The sequence below is a fragment of the Arachis hypogaea genome, chromosome 6 (assembly GCF_003086295.3).
Source record: "Arachis hypogaea cultivar Tifrunner chromosome 6, arahy.Tifrunner.gnm2.J5K5, whole genome shotgun sequence".
Classification (NCBI taxonomy): Eukaryota; Viridiplantae; Streptophyta; class Magnoliopsida; order Fabales; family Fabaceae; genus Arachis; species Arachis hypogaea.
Genome location: NC_092041.1, coordinates 106,669,370 through 106,681,619, shown reverse-complemented (window position 1 = coordinate 106,681,619; position 12,250 = coordinate 106,669,370). Strand labels below are relative to the sequence as shown.

The 12,250-nt window shown below is 34.5% G+C and overlaps 2 protein-coding genes across 4 annotated transcripts; one reads left to right on the top strand and one right to left on the bottom strand.

Annotated features, from left to right (window-relative positions):
- Window positions 1–830: 830 nt before the first annotated feature.
- On the bottom strand, window positions 831–4,409 carry LOC112697391 (uncharacterized). Of its 2 annotated transcripts, none has more exons than XM_025750541.3 (6): window positions 4,199–4,409; window positions 2,921–2,956; window positions 2,344–2,545; window positions 1,614–1,689; window positions 1,329–1,450; window positions 831–1,167 (listed from the first exon to the last, which is right to left on the bottom strand). In XM_025750541.3, the coding sequence occupies exons 1-5, from the start codon at window positions 4,372–4,374 to the stop codon at window positions 1,329–1,331; spliced, it is 612 nt and encodes a 203-aa protein (XP_025606326.1). In that variant the 5' UTR covers window positions 4,375–4,409; the 3' UTR covers window positions 831–1,167. The 2 variants fall into 2 exon arrangements, with proteins under 2 accessions (XP_025606326.1, XP_025606325.1); XM_025750540.3 differs by having other exon boundaries at window positions 1,333–1,450.
- An 80-nt stretch (window positions 4,410–4,489) lies between these two features.
- Window positions 4,490–9,638, top strand: LOC112697392 (dolichol-phosphate mannose synthase subunit 3). 2 transcript variants are annotated; one of them, XM_072197540.1, is made up of 5 exons: window positions 4,751–5,110; window positions 7,168–7,277; window positions 7,326–7,588; window positions 8,596–8,703; window positions 9,357–9,638. In XM_072197540.1, the coding sequence occupies exons 3-5, from the start codon at window positions 7,513–7,515 to the stop codon at window positions 9,398–9,400; spliced, it is 228 nt and encodes a 75-aa protein (XP_072053641.1). In that variant the 5' UTR covers window positions 4,751–5,110; window positions 7,168–7,277; window positions 7,326–7,512; the 3' UTR covers window positions 9,401–9,638. The 2 variants fall into 2 exon arrangements, with proteins under 2 accessions (XP_025606328.1, XP_072053641.1); XM_025750543.3 differs by lacking the exon at window positions 7,326–7,588 and having other exon boundaries at window positions 4,490–5,110.
- The last annotated feature ends 2,612 nt before the right edge of the window (window positions 9,639–12,250 follow it).

The window sequence follows — 12,250 nt, the reverse complement described above, 5'->3', positions numbered from 1 at the left end:
GTTTCAATCTCTGTTCTGAGAAATTTCGGTCATCGAGTCATCAAATACAATACTAAATACTAATTGCCTAGTTTCATTCCTCGTCTCTTGAAACAAACACAGCCTTAAGGCCTAATTGAAAAAAAAATATAAGGATTTAATTACAAATTTAATAAATATGAACCAATTAAACTTAAAATAATATATTTATGTGTAAAATATATAATTTAAAAATAATAATTTTATTATTTTAAATCAGTTAACCATTAAAAAACCAAACTAATTTAACCGATTAACCAATTGTTTGATTGGTTTTTTGAATTTTTGATCGGTGGATTGGTAAAGGATTTTTATCCTGAATCGGACTGATGATTTGGTGATCGATTCCTAATCAACCGAGTGATCGATTCCTAGTCAACCGAACCAATTTTCAATTCGGTTCTCAGAACACTAGCTTAAACGGATTAGTTTATTTATTTTTGAGCAATGCTAAGGCCAGCAATATTTGTGATTAGTAGCTATCAACTAACCATCAATGATGATTCGATGGTGTGAGATTAGTGTAAGATTTCATCCAATGGCTCATTTTTCTCTGCTGGTTACATACTGGCCAAAATGCAATAAAATTACTGACCCTCTAAACTTTTCCTTTATTTTTTATTTTTTATCTACAATTCGACATAGGCAATTTTTAATCAAAAAACAAAAATAATGATTAAAAATTAGAAAGAAGTCGTGCGTATGAGCGTATCAGATTCTCCCAAGATAACTGATACATAAAATTCACCTATAACAACTGATACATAGATGATACTGGTAACATAAAAGAGGTCGAATAAAATAGGGCACACTGAACCGTTGCAACATATGTTCATATTTAATAGCCACATTGGTCAAGTATACACAATTTGTTTGTCTATAAAAAGCTTAAAGTAGAGGGTTAACAGCAGTAGCTTACGATGTTTCCTCTTCAACATTACGATGCTTGGAGAAGAATCTCAAATGGCGAAGGGATACATAGCGATGGTACAAGAATACAAGAGTATTTGGGAAGGAATGCAAAGATTTGAAACAACATATACAACTTATCTTATATTTACAATAGCTCCAATGAATATGTGCATTTGCAGATAGCCCAAAATAGAAATGACTTAGAAGAGCATTCACACAATGAAGCCAAGACTGCTCCTGTGGATGACATAACCATAATTGAATAAAAATTAATTAGGAAATCATAGATGAGAATTTCATAAATGGCATAAAAATTTTATTCATTTGTTCCTGTTTAGGGTGGGGGGTTATCATGTTATATCATTGCCATTCAAAGGAAATTATTTCTGCTGCAGTACCTACGTTTTGGGATGCAGGTACTCGTCCACACTGAGAGGTTTCGGACCGCCATACCAATCAATTAGAAATATGTCTTCTATTTCTAATTTGAAGACTTGAAAGTTGTGACCCTCAGGCCAACCTGTTAAAGAATACCAAAATTAAAATAGCGGAAATAAGTTTTTCTTTGCAAGAATCAAATATATAATGAGGAGAAAGCTGGTCATTGAAAATTTGCAACTAGTCAAATATCCGACATAAAACACACAGGATTCTAATCTAATTTAATGATTTTCAGGTATTACCCTTCATCTCTGAGTGCTTGGAAAACAAGGAAATTCTTGCAAATTCGGCTTCCTTGGAATCATCAACCAATTTAAGCTGAAACACAAGAGACAGCTATCAAAATCCAAGTTACTTATCATCAAAGGAAGCACAAAATTTCTTTATGATTTTCCCTTTCCTCAAATAAAGTTGTTTAAACTTTAAGGACATAACGTACTATACAGGAGCACAAGAAAACAAGTTGCCATTTACAAATCAATGAACTACAGACTTTTAAATATGACCACAAATGTTCTTCAGAAACCAGACCTTGCACCTATATGGAGGATATTTTTGTAAAAATCTGCATCAATTTATATAGTGTGGTTCACATTATCTCGTATAATTGACAGGAAAGAAGTATATGAGTAAAAAGGGTAGCATTGTCCACGATAATGTCATTCTTTTGCTTCTCCTTTTGAAGAAATAATCCACAAGCTGGAGATTCGATGAAAAATTTATAAAGTAGGACAAAGATCCATAGACATTGCTACATCATTAGTTGGCCACTAGACGTAATGTTAATTTTATTTTTCGCCCAAAACATCATGTTCAACTAGTCTGGAGGTGGAAAACAACCAAAGAGAAAAACCTAGCATGAAGAAAGACTGAAAATTTGAAGAACAGAAGGACCAAGATCAACTAATGGGAAACCATGGCGGCAACACCTACATGAATATATTCAACTGAATTTCATTTTTTTTCACACACCTTTCCAGTTAGAGTAATTTTTGAACACGCAGGGTTCTCTGGGTCAAGGTTACCGCAGGTCCCGAGAGGGTATTCACTAACTGTGAACGAGGCTCTTTCATCTTTTAATGCATTTCTTGCTGTTGGATCAAGAGTTGTCAAGTAAAAGTATGGGATGCCACTGCCTTCATTTGGAGGTCCATCGCTAAATGATACCACATTCCTTCATATAGATAATAAGATTTAATTACTTTGAATACTGGAAATTATTAAATTACACAATGCAAATCCAATGATCAAATAATGTTGGATGTAATAAAAATTATTCCTTTACAGAAATATACGTTTCGAAGGAATAGATAATTTAGAAGGTTGGTCAAATTGAAGGCAGAAGAAATATAGCAAATAGAAATTGAGATTAGCATTTATTTTGCCATTTCGTTTTCATTGGCCTCATACAACGAATAGTATGCAGTTGTGCATAGATGAAATAACAACTATTCTTTTCCAAGAAATCGACAATCTCAGCCTTTTCAAAATCACTTGGTAAAAAGCAATTTTCCTGAATTCAGCCTGATAAAAAGTAGGAAATGCTTACCCAAAGGGCGCTCCATCCAGATCAGTTGAGATAGTACTGCAAAGAATCAAAGGAATGCGCTTGAGAAACATAATTTGAACTTTAGACTTCGAAACCAAACAGTTAAATGATAAAGAACTGACTAGACATAACACATCGAACACGGTTAAGCAACTGCCCAATACTCATAGGGCAATTCCCTTGATCTCAGTGTGAAAATGGTTAAGTATTTTAAGGTATCATCATAAATTTTATCCTAATTCATTTCTGCATCAATATAAAGGACAATGACATATGAGAAACCTGAAACCAAAACGTCATCGATTTTCAATTTAAGGTGGTCAATGCACATCATCTATGGTTTATGTTTGTCATTACTCATAAGTCACTGCACACCCTTCCACTTTATCCTCCTACAGTAAATCATCTCGTAACACAAAGCCATTGTAAATTAAGGCGACAATTACATAAAGGTATGTGCATCATGGATGGTAGAAGTGAAAAATCTAAGGAAGAAGGCAAAATGTAAAAATTGTCACTCTATAGTATCAGAATTCCCCCTAGTGGGGTGAATTCAAACATGATAATACACAATGGAATCATTTGATCCATATAACTGATCCTTTTCCGCCTTTACAGATAGGAAAATACTTAATAAGTTCAATTTCATCACAAAGCAATGATGTACTCATTAGAACGATAACAGATAATCAACATTATAAGAACCAACGTTCTAACATAAATAATTAACACAAACCAACAGCGAAGATCAAACTACCACAATATCATTAACCATCAAGTACTTCCTCCATTTCAAATTAATCATCGCTGTCACTCTTTTGGCAAATTAGAAAACCAACGTATCCATAAACAGAGTTGAAGTCAACAATTAATTTGAGATTGAGGGAGTAAAATTGCAATTAAACAGGGAAAACCAAGTATGGAGTTATGAGCTACAGTCACACTACGTGAGAGTAAAACACAAATTAACCATCCCATAACTTATCAAGTGAAATAAAATATAATAATTCTATGCGAACAAGTTACTTTTGTAATCAAGTATAACCGAATTTTTTTCTTCTTACGTGTCTCTTTTGGACCGACTTAGGTAAACTTAGTTAAATAAGTTGATAATGTAGCATCACCGCACGCAAAAACCCATAGAATATGAAAAAATTAGTATGTTGGTAACCGATTCCAAAGAGTTGTTTGCCTCTAAAAGTTCTGAAATAGAAATTCATGGAGCAGTAAGTAGTGTATTTATATCAAAATTAAAGGAGGGAGGAAAAGAGTGTATACTTCAAGACACCCCAGGAATTGAGAGAAAGTAACCAGCGAGCGAAGGCAGCAGAATCGTCCGGGTCAGGTTTCGTTTGGATGGAGAGGAATTGGCCTTGTGCAATGGAATTAGAATCCTGAGAACCGACCAAGAAAAGCAGATATGAAACCCAGATGAGCTTGATCACCGTCAACATGGTGGCTTTATCTCTTCTATTATTGTTTTACGGCACAGGGCAACTGGGCAAGCCCACAAGGTCAAGGAGTAAGAATTTATTGCGTAGGTAGAAGTAAAAGTAACCACGATTACCTTTTTTTTAAGCGGGCACTAAAGTGAAATTCCCTAAAATGCCGCTCGTATAAGATATGAAAGATCCCTAATTTTCATGGTTTTTTGCAAACCGAACCGAACCTTCCGGTCCAACAACAAAAACCGCTATTTTAAAATTCGCTTTAAAACCGTTGAACCGGTCGAAAACCGGACGGTCGGACCGAATCGGAACCCAGCCGATTTCTGTGAAACAGCGTCGTTTTGCGTTTTGTTTTAAAAAGAAGAGCCAGGTTCTCGTCCTCAGTCATCTGAAGCCCTTGCCCCCCCCCGCTCTTTCTCGAGCCCCATTTCTGATTCCTGAGTCTCATACATACTCTCATTATTTCTCCCAAAAACACAACCCTAGCCTCCATCGCGCCGCCGTTGGTCTCACTGTCGCCGCCTGGTTCGTCGTAGTCGTTCGCCAATCCTCCTGTTTTGTTGTGCTCCAAGGCCCTTCCATTCCCCCGACGCCAGCGTCTCCAGGTCCTGCTCCGCCGTCGTCCCTCTGTCGTGTTCGTCGCCAGCTCCCCGTCGCCCGTCGCCAGCTCGCCAGTGTTCGTCGCCAGCTTCTCGTCGTCTGTGGCTCTCCCTCAAATCTCTGGTCACTGCCCTCGCGGAAGGTAATGCCTCGGATACTCCGTCAGTGCTCGGTGCTTTTTCTTGTTTGATTGGCTTTGCTCACTGCTTGATAATAAATTTTAACTCTGTTACTGCTTGTTCTTGTTTGTTCTGGGTTGATTAACTGTTACTGGCTTGTTCTTGTTTATTCTGGATTGATTTACTGGCTTGTTCTTGTTTGTTCTGGGTTGATTAACTGTTACTGGTTTACTGATTGATGATAAATTTATACCGATAAATTATTACTGGTTTGTTTGTGCTTTTTCTTTCTGTTGTTAAATTTTGTTAAAGTTTCTTGATGATAAATTTTATGATCATTGCCTAAAGGAATACTTGTAATTTAAGTTGGTGCTTACTACCCTTATTGTATCACATAGCTCACTACTAGTGCCTGCTGTTCGTGTTTGTTTTTTAGTTCAGAAATTATCAAATTATATTGATTATTGAATGTCTCTGCTCACTACTGCTATGCTGTGTTGTACACTGGTTTGTGTCTTCTTCGCTGCGGTGCTGTGTTTTTTGGCTCACTGCTGTTCACTGCTGAGCTTTTTTGTATTTAATTAAGTCAATTAAAACTATGCTTTGGGCTTAATTGTGCTTAGATTGTTAAGTCAGTTAATTCAGCATATGTTCTGCTGTGCTGTTGTTGTGCTGATGTTTTGTGTTTTGTGATTTCTTTGCGTAGTGATGTACTGCTGGAAACTGAATTGCTGCTGTTTTGTGTGTGTTTGTGTTTGTTTTACTGTTTTGTGATTTAATTATGCTTAGATGGTGACTGTCATGATTATTTATTTCAGTTATGTAGGATTCTGTGATTTCTTTGCATAGTAATGTGCTGCTGGAGATTGAATTGCTGCTGTTTTGTGTTTGTGTTTTACTGTTTTGTGACTTAATTACGCCTAGATGGTCACTGTCTTCATGATATATTGATTTTATTTATGTAGGATTGTGTTTTTTTGCATAGTGATGTGCTGCTAGAGACGGGATTGCTGCTGTTTTGTGTTTGTGTTTGTGTTTTATTTGTGACTTAGTTATGCTTACATGGTGACTGTCTTCATGATTTATTGATTTTAGTTATATAGTGTTTTGTGATTTCTTTGCGTAGTTATGTGCTGCTGGGACTGAATTGCTGCTGTTTTGTTTTTTTGTTTCAATTTTGAGTTTGTACTTAAATAAGTTCATAAGACTTTGATTGATGACATTGTGTAGTGTTTTAAATTTAGAAGACATCTTAAGATTTATATTAGACTAAAATTATGTTTTAGGATATTTATTATTTTGTTATAACGGTTTTTTTTGTTAGACCACGAGTGAATCAGTGAACCAGTGATTAAAGCGGTTCAATGACCGATTCGGTTTTTAGAACCTTGCTAATTTTGAACCTCTCTCTCAAACGGCTGCGCAACACTCTCTCTTAAACTTCCAAGTGATGCTGGGGAAAATTGCGCATGGGCTTTGAGTCATTGTAAACAATGAAATGAACGTCATGGAGATCCCGTCTGATGGAAGTGGAAAAATAATTAATATTGATCAAGTAGTACAAGAGGATCTTTTTCTCTTACTGATTCTAGTTACTATTGATTCTTGTTTTACCTTAGCTGGTGATAGTAAATTGTTCTGCACTATTATGTGCCTATTTGTTAATTGTAATTGCAATTGCCATTGCATGCACAGATTAGGCTATATATCCATTTTAGCAGTTGAATACATTTGATAAGCGATAGGTGCAGATTAACTCATTTGTTTTCAACTTGACAACGCCTTTTCCAAGCTCTATCTGGTTAGATTGTTCTCTTCCATTATTTTTCTATCTGTTGTCTTAATTTATCCTTTTGCCACTTGCCACCACCGTTAATGGGATTCATGATACTGGAGGGGATGTTCTTTGATTCTTTTGTTTTGTTTTATTTTTTATTTTTATCTTTATATTTGTTGCAATGGAGCTCCCAAAGAAATTTTGTGTTTTTATCTTTAGCCACCTAAGAGAGCATCCAAACATCCTCATAATATCCTATGTAATAAGCATTTGATAATATTTATAGACTTTATCAAATTTCAGATTGATAAATGAAGCACATTGTGAAGATTTTCTCATTGGTGGTGGCCATCACTGCATTATGGATTGGCCTCTTACAATCATCTGTAATTCCACGTAGTCATACTTGGCTGGTAAGTACTTATGTTATCATATGCTTGATTCTTTGTTTATCTTTTTAGTTTTCTTTTTTGGGTTTCCGAAAATTTTGGGCAAGGGTCACATGCAAGCTGTGTTGCAACTGGTATGGCAAAATTGCCAAAGTATCCGTATCTGGTAGTCTGGTACGTATACGCTTCTGGTCCGCGCAAACACTTCTAGGTACCATGATCTCACTTACCCACCACCATTCTTGTCCTCCAATCATCGATGGCAACAAAACAGCAGCTGCCCGACGGTGATGTGAGCAAGCTTGATCAGCAGTTTCAGAGGTGGTGGATCCATGGTGAGTTGCCACTTGTCATCTCTGCTGTGTCTTGCAGACAGCCTTGAGCTGATCATTCCTAGTCACACACTGCTGAACGCCATAAAACCCTCTTCCTTTTCCTTTTAAAGTATTTTAATTTGTTTATTTCTCTTTTTTTCCCTCCATTTTCTGCAATATGGTTTGGGATTTTCCTATATTTAGCAAATATGTGGTTAGTCGAGATTGAGTGGGTAAATATATACAAGAGAGTGCAGACCTTGGAAAGAAAAAATTATTAGGATAACTCTTTTATAAATCATATGAATTTTAGTTTAGTGCATTTTAAGTAGTTTAGCTTTCTGCTAACGAGTTATAGCTCAAATGGCATAGTTTCCCCCATACTCGCCTAAGAGGTTGCGGGTTCGAGTCTCACTATCTTCAGTATTAAAAAAAAAAAGTTGTTTAGCTTTCTAATTATAGATGAAAGTTTGAGCAACACTATACACTATTATTTTTAGGTTAAAATTGGTATGTGTTTCATTTATCATATAAAGTTTTAGTTTTATATTGTATAAAATTAGCTAGATTTTTGTATCGTTTAATATATACATGGTGGCTATGAAACTTTGGCAACACCTTAAAAGTGTAGCTAAAATTAAGGTCACACTTCTTACTATTTGGAAACACTTTTCAATTTGAAAAATCTAAGACATTAGTGTGATCAAGTTAAAAAGTTTTGCCAAATAATAAAAATATGACCTAAATTTTAGCTACACCTTTTAAGTGCTACACCTTTTTCACGCATAAATATTCCACTCTTTTGTAAAAAAAATGTTTTTTGTATGTACTCGAATCCGCACCATTCCCTTACCAATGCAACATAGCATGCAACAGACCTTGTTAATTTGTTTGCCCACAAGCAAAAAGCTTAAATCTTTTCCCACTGAACCAATACCATTGGCAATTTACTTTCTTCATTATTGTTATTATTATTTTAGAATGATAATTTGCATGATACTGACTATACCTTATTTCTGTCCGCACAGCTACCAATCTATTTTGTTGTGTCTTTAGGATGTTATGGTCTGTTAATGGTTGGAGTTGGTCTGATGAATTTCCCAACCTGTCCTCAAGAAGCTCTGCTGTTGCAAGAGGTATCATTCTATCCTTCTGTTGGTATTGATGTCTTCTATTATTAGTCATGGCATGTGCATTTCATAGTGCCTGTCATATATATAGATATGCTTGGATGTGAGTATGAATTGAAATAATTTCAGGATAGAAAAATGTTTTCATTTCATGGATACTTTTCTTCTTTGTTTTTAGAATGTAAAACTGGATATTGTTGAGATTAAAAAGGTTGTTGGAGGAGAAGAGATCCTTCCAAAAATGAAGTTAAAACAAATGTAAAGGAAAATATAAAGATAAATAAAAGGAAGTAATAATAACAGATTTGCTAAACTACCCTATCCAAGAAGTTCACTTGAAAATAGAACCACAAAAAATGTCAAATATTCCTTCCTCAGCTATCGCAGGTTGTTCTGTATCTTGGGCTCCAATGTAATTCACTTCAATTCTTTACTGGTTTTGGTATTAACCATGTAATTTTGATGGTCCTAATGTTTTTGGTGTTTTGTTGTTGTTTCATCTACGTATTGATCCTTTTACTTATGGGAATGTTAAGCATGGGGCAGAAGGATTAGAATATAATTCTGTTCTCCAAATAGAGCTGATTTTTTAAGTAGTCCTACAATTGTTAATGTTATTATGAATGCGCTTGTTGATTAAGAATGTTGCTTCTATCTAGGACATTGTGGAGGCCAAGGAATATCTGAAGCAAAGAGGAGTTGATGTTAGCTCTAGCTGATAATAATTTGTTGATTCAGAATTAGCTGCTAACAATTACTTAATGGGAGTCGCAAAGAATTTTGTCAAACAATGTACGCAAATACTAAAACGGGAAATGTTTGGATTAGCCCTACTGTACATGGAATTCTTTTTACTTCGATAAACTTTTCTTTTCTTTTTATCTTTTTTGTAATTAAATTTTGAATCCTGAACATGTTTATGAAAATGTTTCTTGACAGTATTCACATGATCTTTTGAAAACTTTAGTGTTAGAGAATTTAATCATTGTTGCTGGGTGGATATTTTGGATAACCCTAAACCCAAAACGAACTATATTATTTTATTTTTCGGGTAAAATTGTATTATTTACTTTTTGTCAAACCAAAATTGTATTCTTATGAAGGTATTAAATCAGTATAAATTTGGCTTTGGCGTTAGCTTGTTCCGGAAAAGTATAAGTTTTTGGCTTGGTTGTGTCTTAAGGAGGTTCTTCCTACTGCAAGTTTTCGCTTTAGAAGAGGGATGTCGTCATCGGATAAGTGTCCAAGATGTCTTTTTAACCAGGAATCGGTTTTACATTGTATTCGGGATTGTCCAAAAGCTTAGCTTATCTGGCATAAGTTGGATATTTCTTGTCATCCTTTGGATTTGAAGAACTGGTTCTTGTATCATAGCAGAGAGCATCTGTTCAAGTTCTTTTCGAGACTTTGGTGGATATGGCGAGTAAGGAATAATGACATATTTAATTCCCATGAAATTTGGCCTCCGGAAAAAGTGATTTGTCTGGCATTTACCTCAGAAAAAGAGTTTAGGAATATTTTTGAATTACAACGTATGTTCCTTCCCTCTACTCTAAATGGTTTTTGGAATCTCCCATCCATTGGTACTTTTAAGATTAATTGTGATGCTAGTTATTTTTGTTCGGGTGATAGTGTTGGTTTTGCTTGTATTATTAGAGATTGTAATGGGAGCTGGCAAAGGAGGTATTTGGGAATGATTGAGAGTAATAGTATTATTCTTCAAGGAGAATTGTTTGCTATTTGGAGAGGATATCTCTTAGCTTGGGATGTGGGTCAACGAGATGTTATTTGTGAGACGGATTGTATGGAAGCATTTAATCTTGTTACTCAAGATGATTTTGGGTTTATTGATCCATTGGTGCTCAAAATAAGAGATATCATGCATTGGAATTGGCGTGTTGACTTTCGTTTGATTATGAGAGATGCAAACACGGTGACAGATACTATGGCAAAGATGGCGATGAAGTTACAACTTTCGCATGTGGAGCTTCTTTCACCTTGGGAGGAGTTTAAGAGTAGTCTTAAACAGGACTGCCCCTCTATTTAAGCAGTTCCTTGTTTTATTTGTTTTGTTTTTCTTTGTTTAATTTATTTCAGTCACAAAAAAAAAATCAGTATAAATTTGAAGTGTGTTTTGAGCTTCTTCCGAGGCCTTTCAAAGTGAAATATGGAAGCGGACTATTGGGAAGAGAAGCTTTTTGTCGACATTCCTCGTGAATATAGAGGCCCTTATGGCTAGCGGTGTTTGCGGTGCAGTTTGAATCGGTTTTGAGTCAAAAATTTATCCGATCCGAACACTATGTTTACTTGCGGTGTGATTTGGATTAAATGATTTTATTTTAAAAATCCGTTCCAATCCGAACCAATTTCGAGCAGTTTGAATTGAATTGAATTCGCGGTTTTGTAAATTAAAAAAATTAAATATATATATCAAGTCTCAACATCAAATTTTAAATAACCAACAATGACATAACAAATCTTAACAATATCTTAAAAAAACCAATGATAACATAACAATAGAAATAAAGTTAATAGGTTAGTTAAAATAAATAAATAAATCACATTTTGAACATAAAACATTTATTAAATAATAATGATACTTAAAAAATATAAAAATGTATAACAAATTGTATATGTTATAAGTACTAGTGTTAAACCCGTGCGATGCACGGGCTTATATTTAAATTTGATAAGTTAAATTAAAAATAATATTTTATAACTATATATTTTTTTAAATTTAGTATAACACTATCATCGTAGTTATATAATAAACGTGTTAAATATGTTGTTTTATCTTTATTCAAAGTAAAATATAAATAGAAAAGTTTGAAGTTTATAATATTCTTAAACCATAAGGAGGGAGACATGAAAAAAATAAGAACATATATAACTGTAATAATAGCATGTTAATTTTACACTAAATTTTGTATAAAAAGCTAATAAAAATTTATCGATCGATAACCTAGTATCTTACTAACTTCATTAGAAAAGCAATTGGCATAGGATGTTGTGCTCCTTGTTACACATTTCATTTCAAATCTGAAAAAAGAGTTATAGATAAATTAGTAATATCTATAGTAAATATTTGTACAAAAGTATAAATCATAACATGCTATTAAAATAAAAATAATATTATTCTTACCTAAATATTATTAAAAACCTCTTTGAACACGACATTTGTTGTTGATGACTTTGGATTGCCGTCTTCATCTAGAATTAAAACCCTGAGGCCACTGCGACTCTTAACTCTTGACAAAGCAACATAAAGTTGTCCATGGGTAAACACTGATTTTGACAAATAAAGCCCTACATGTGATAATGATTGACCCTGACTCTTGTTAATGGTCATTGCAAAGCATACTGTCAATGGAAATTGTCTCCGTTGGAACTTAAATGGCAATCCTGAATCTGAAGGGATCAAGTTCATTCTTGGAATGTACACTTTATCTCCAATATTTCTACCGGTCACTACTGTCGCTCCAATTACATTGCTGCCAAGTTCGTTAACTATTAATCTTGTCCCGTTGCATAAACCTGAAGTCTGGTCTATGTT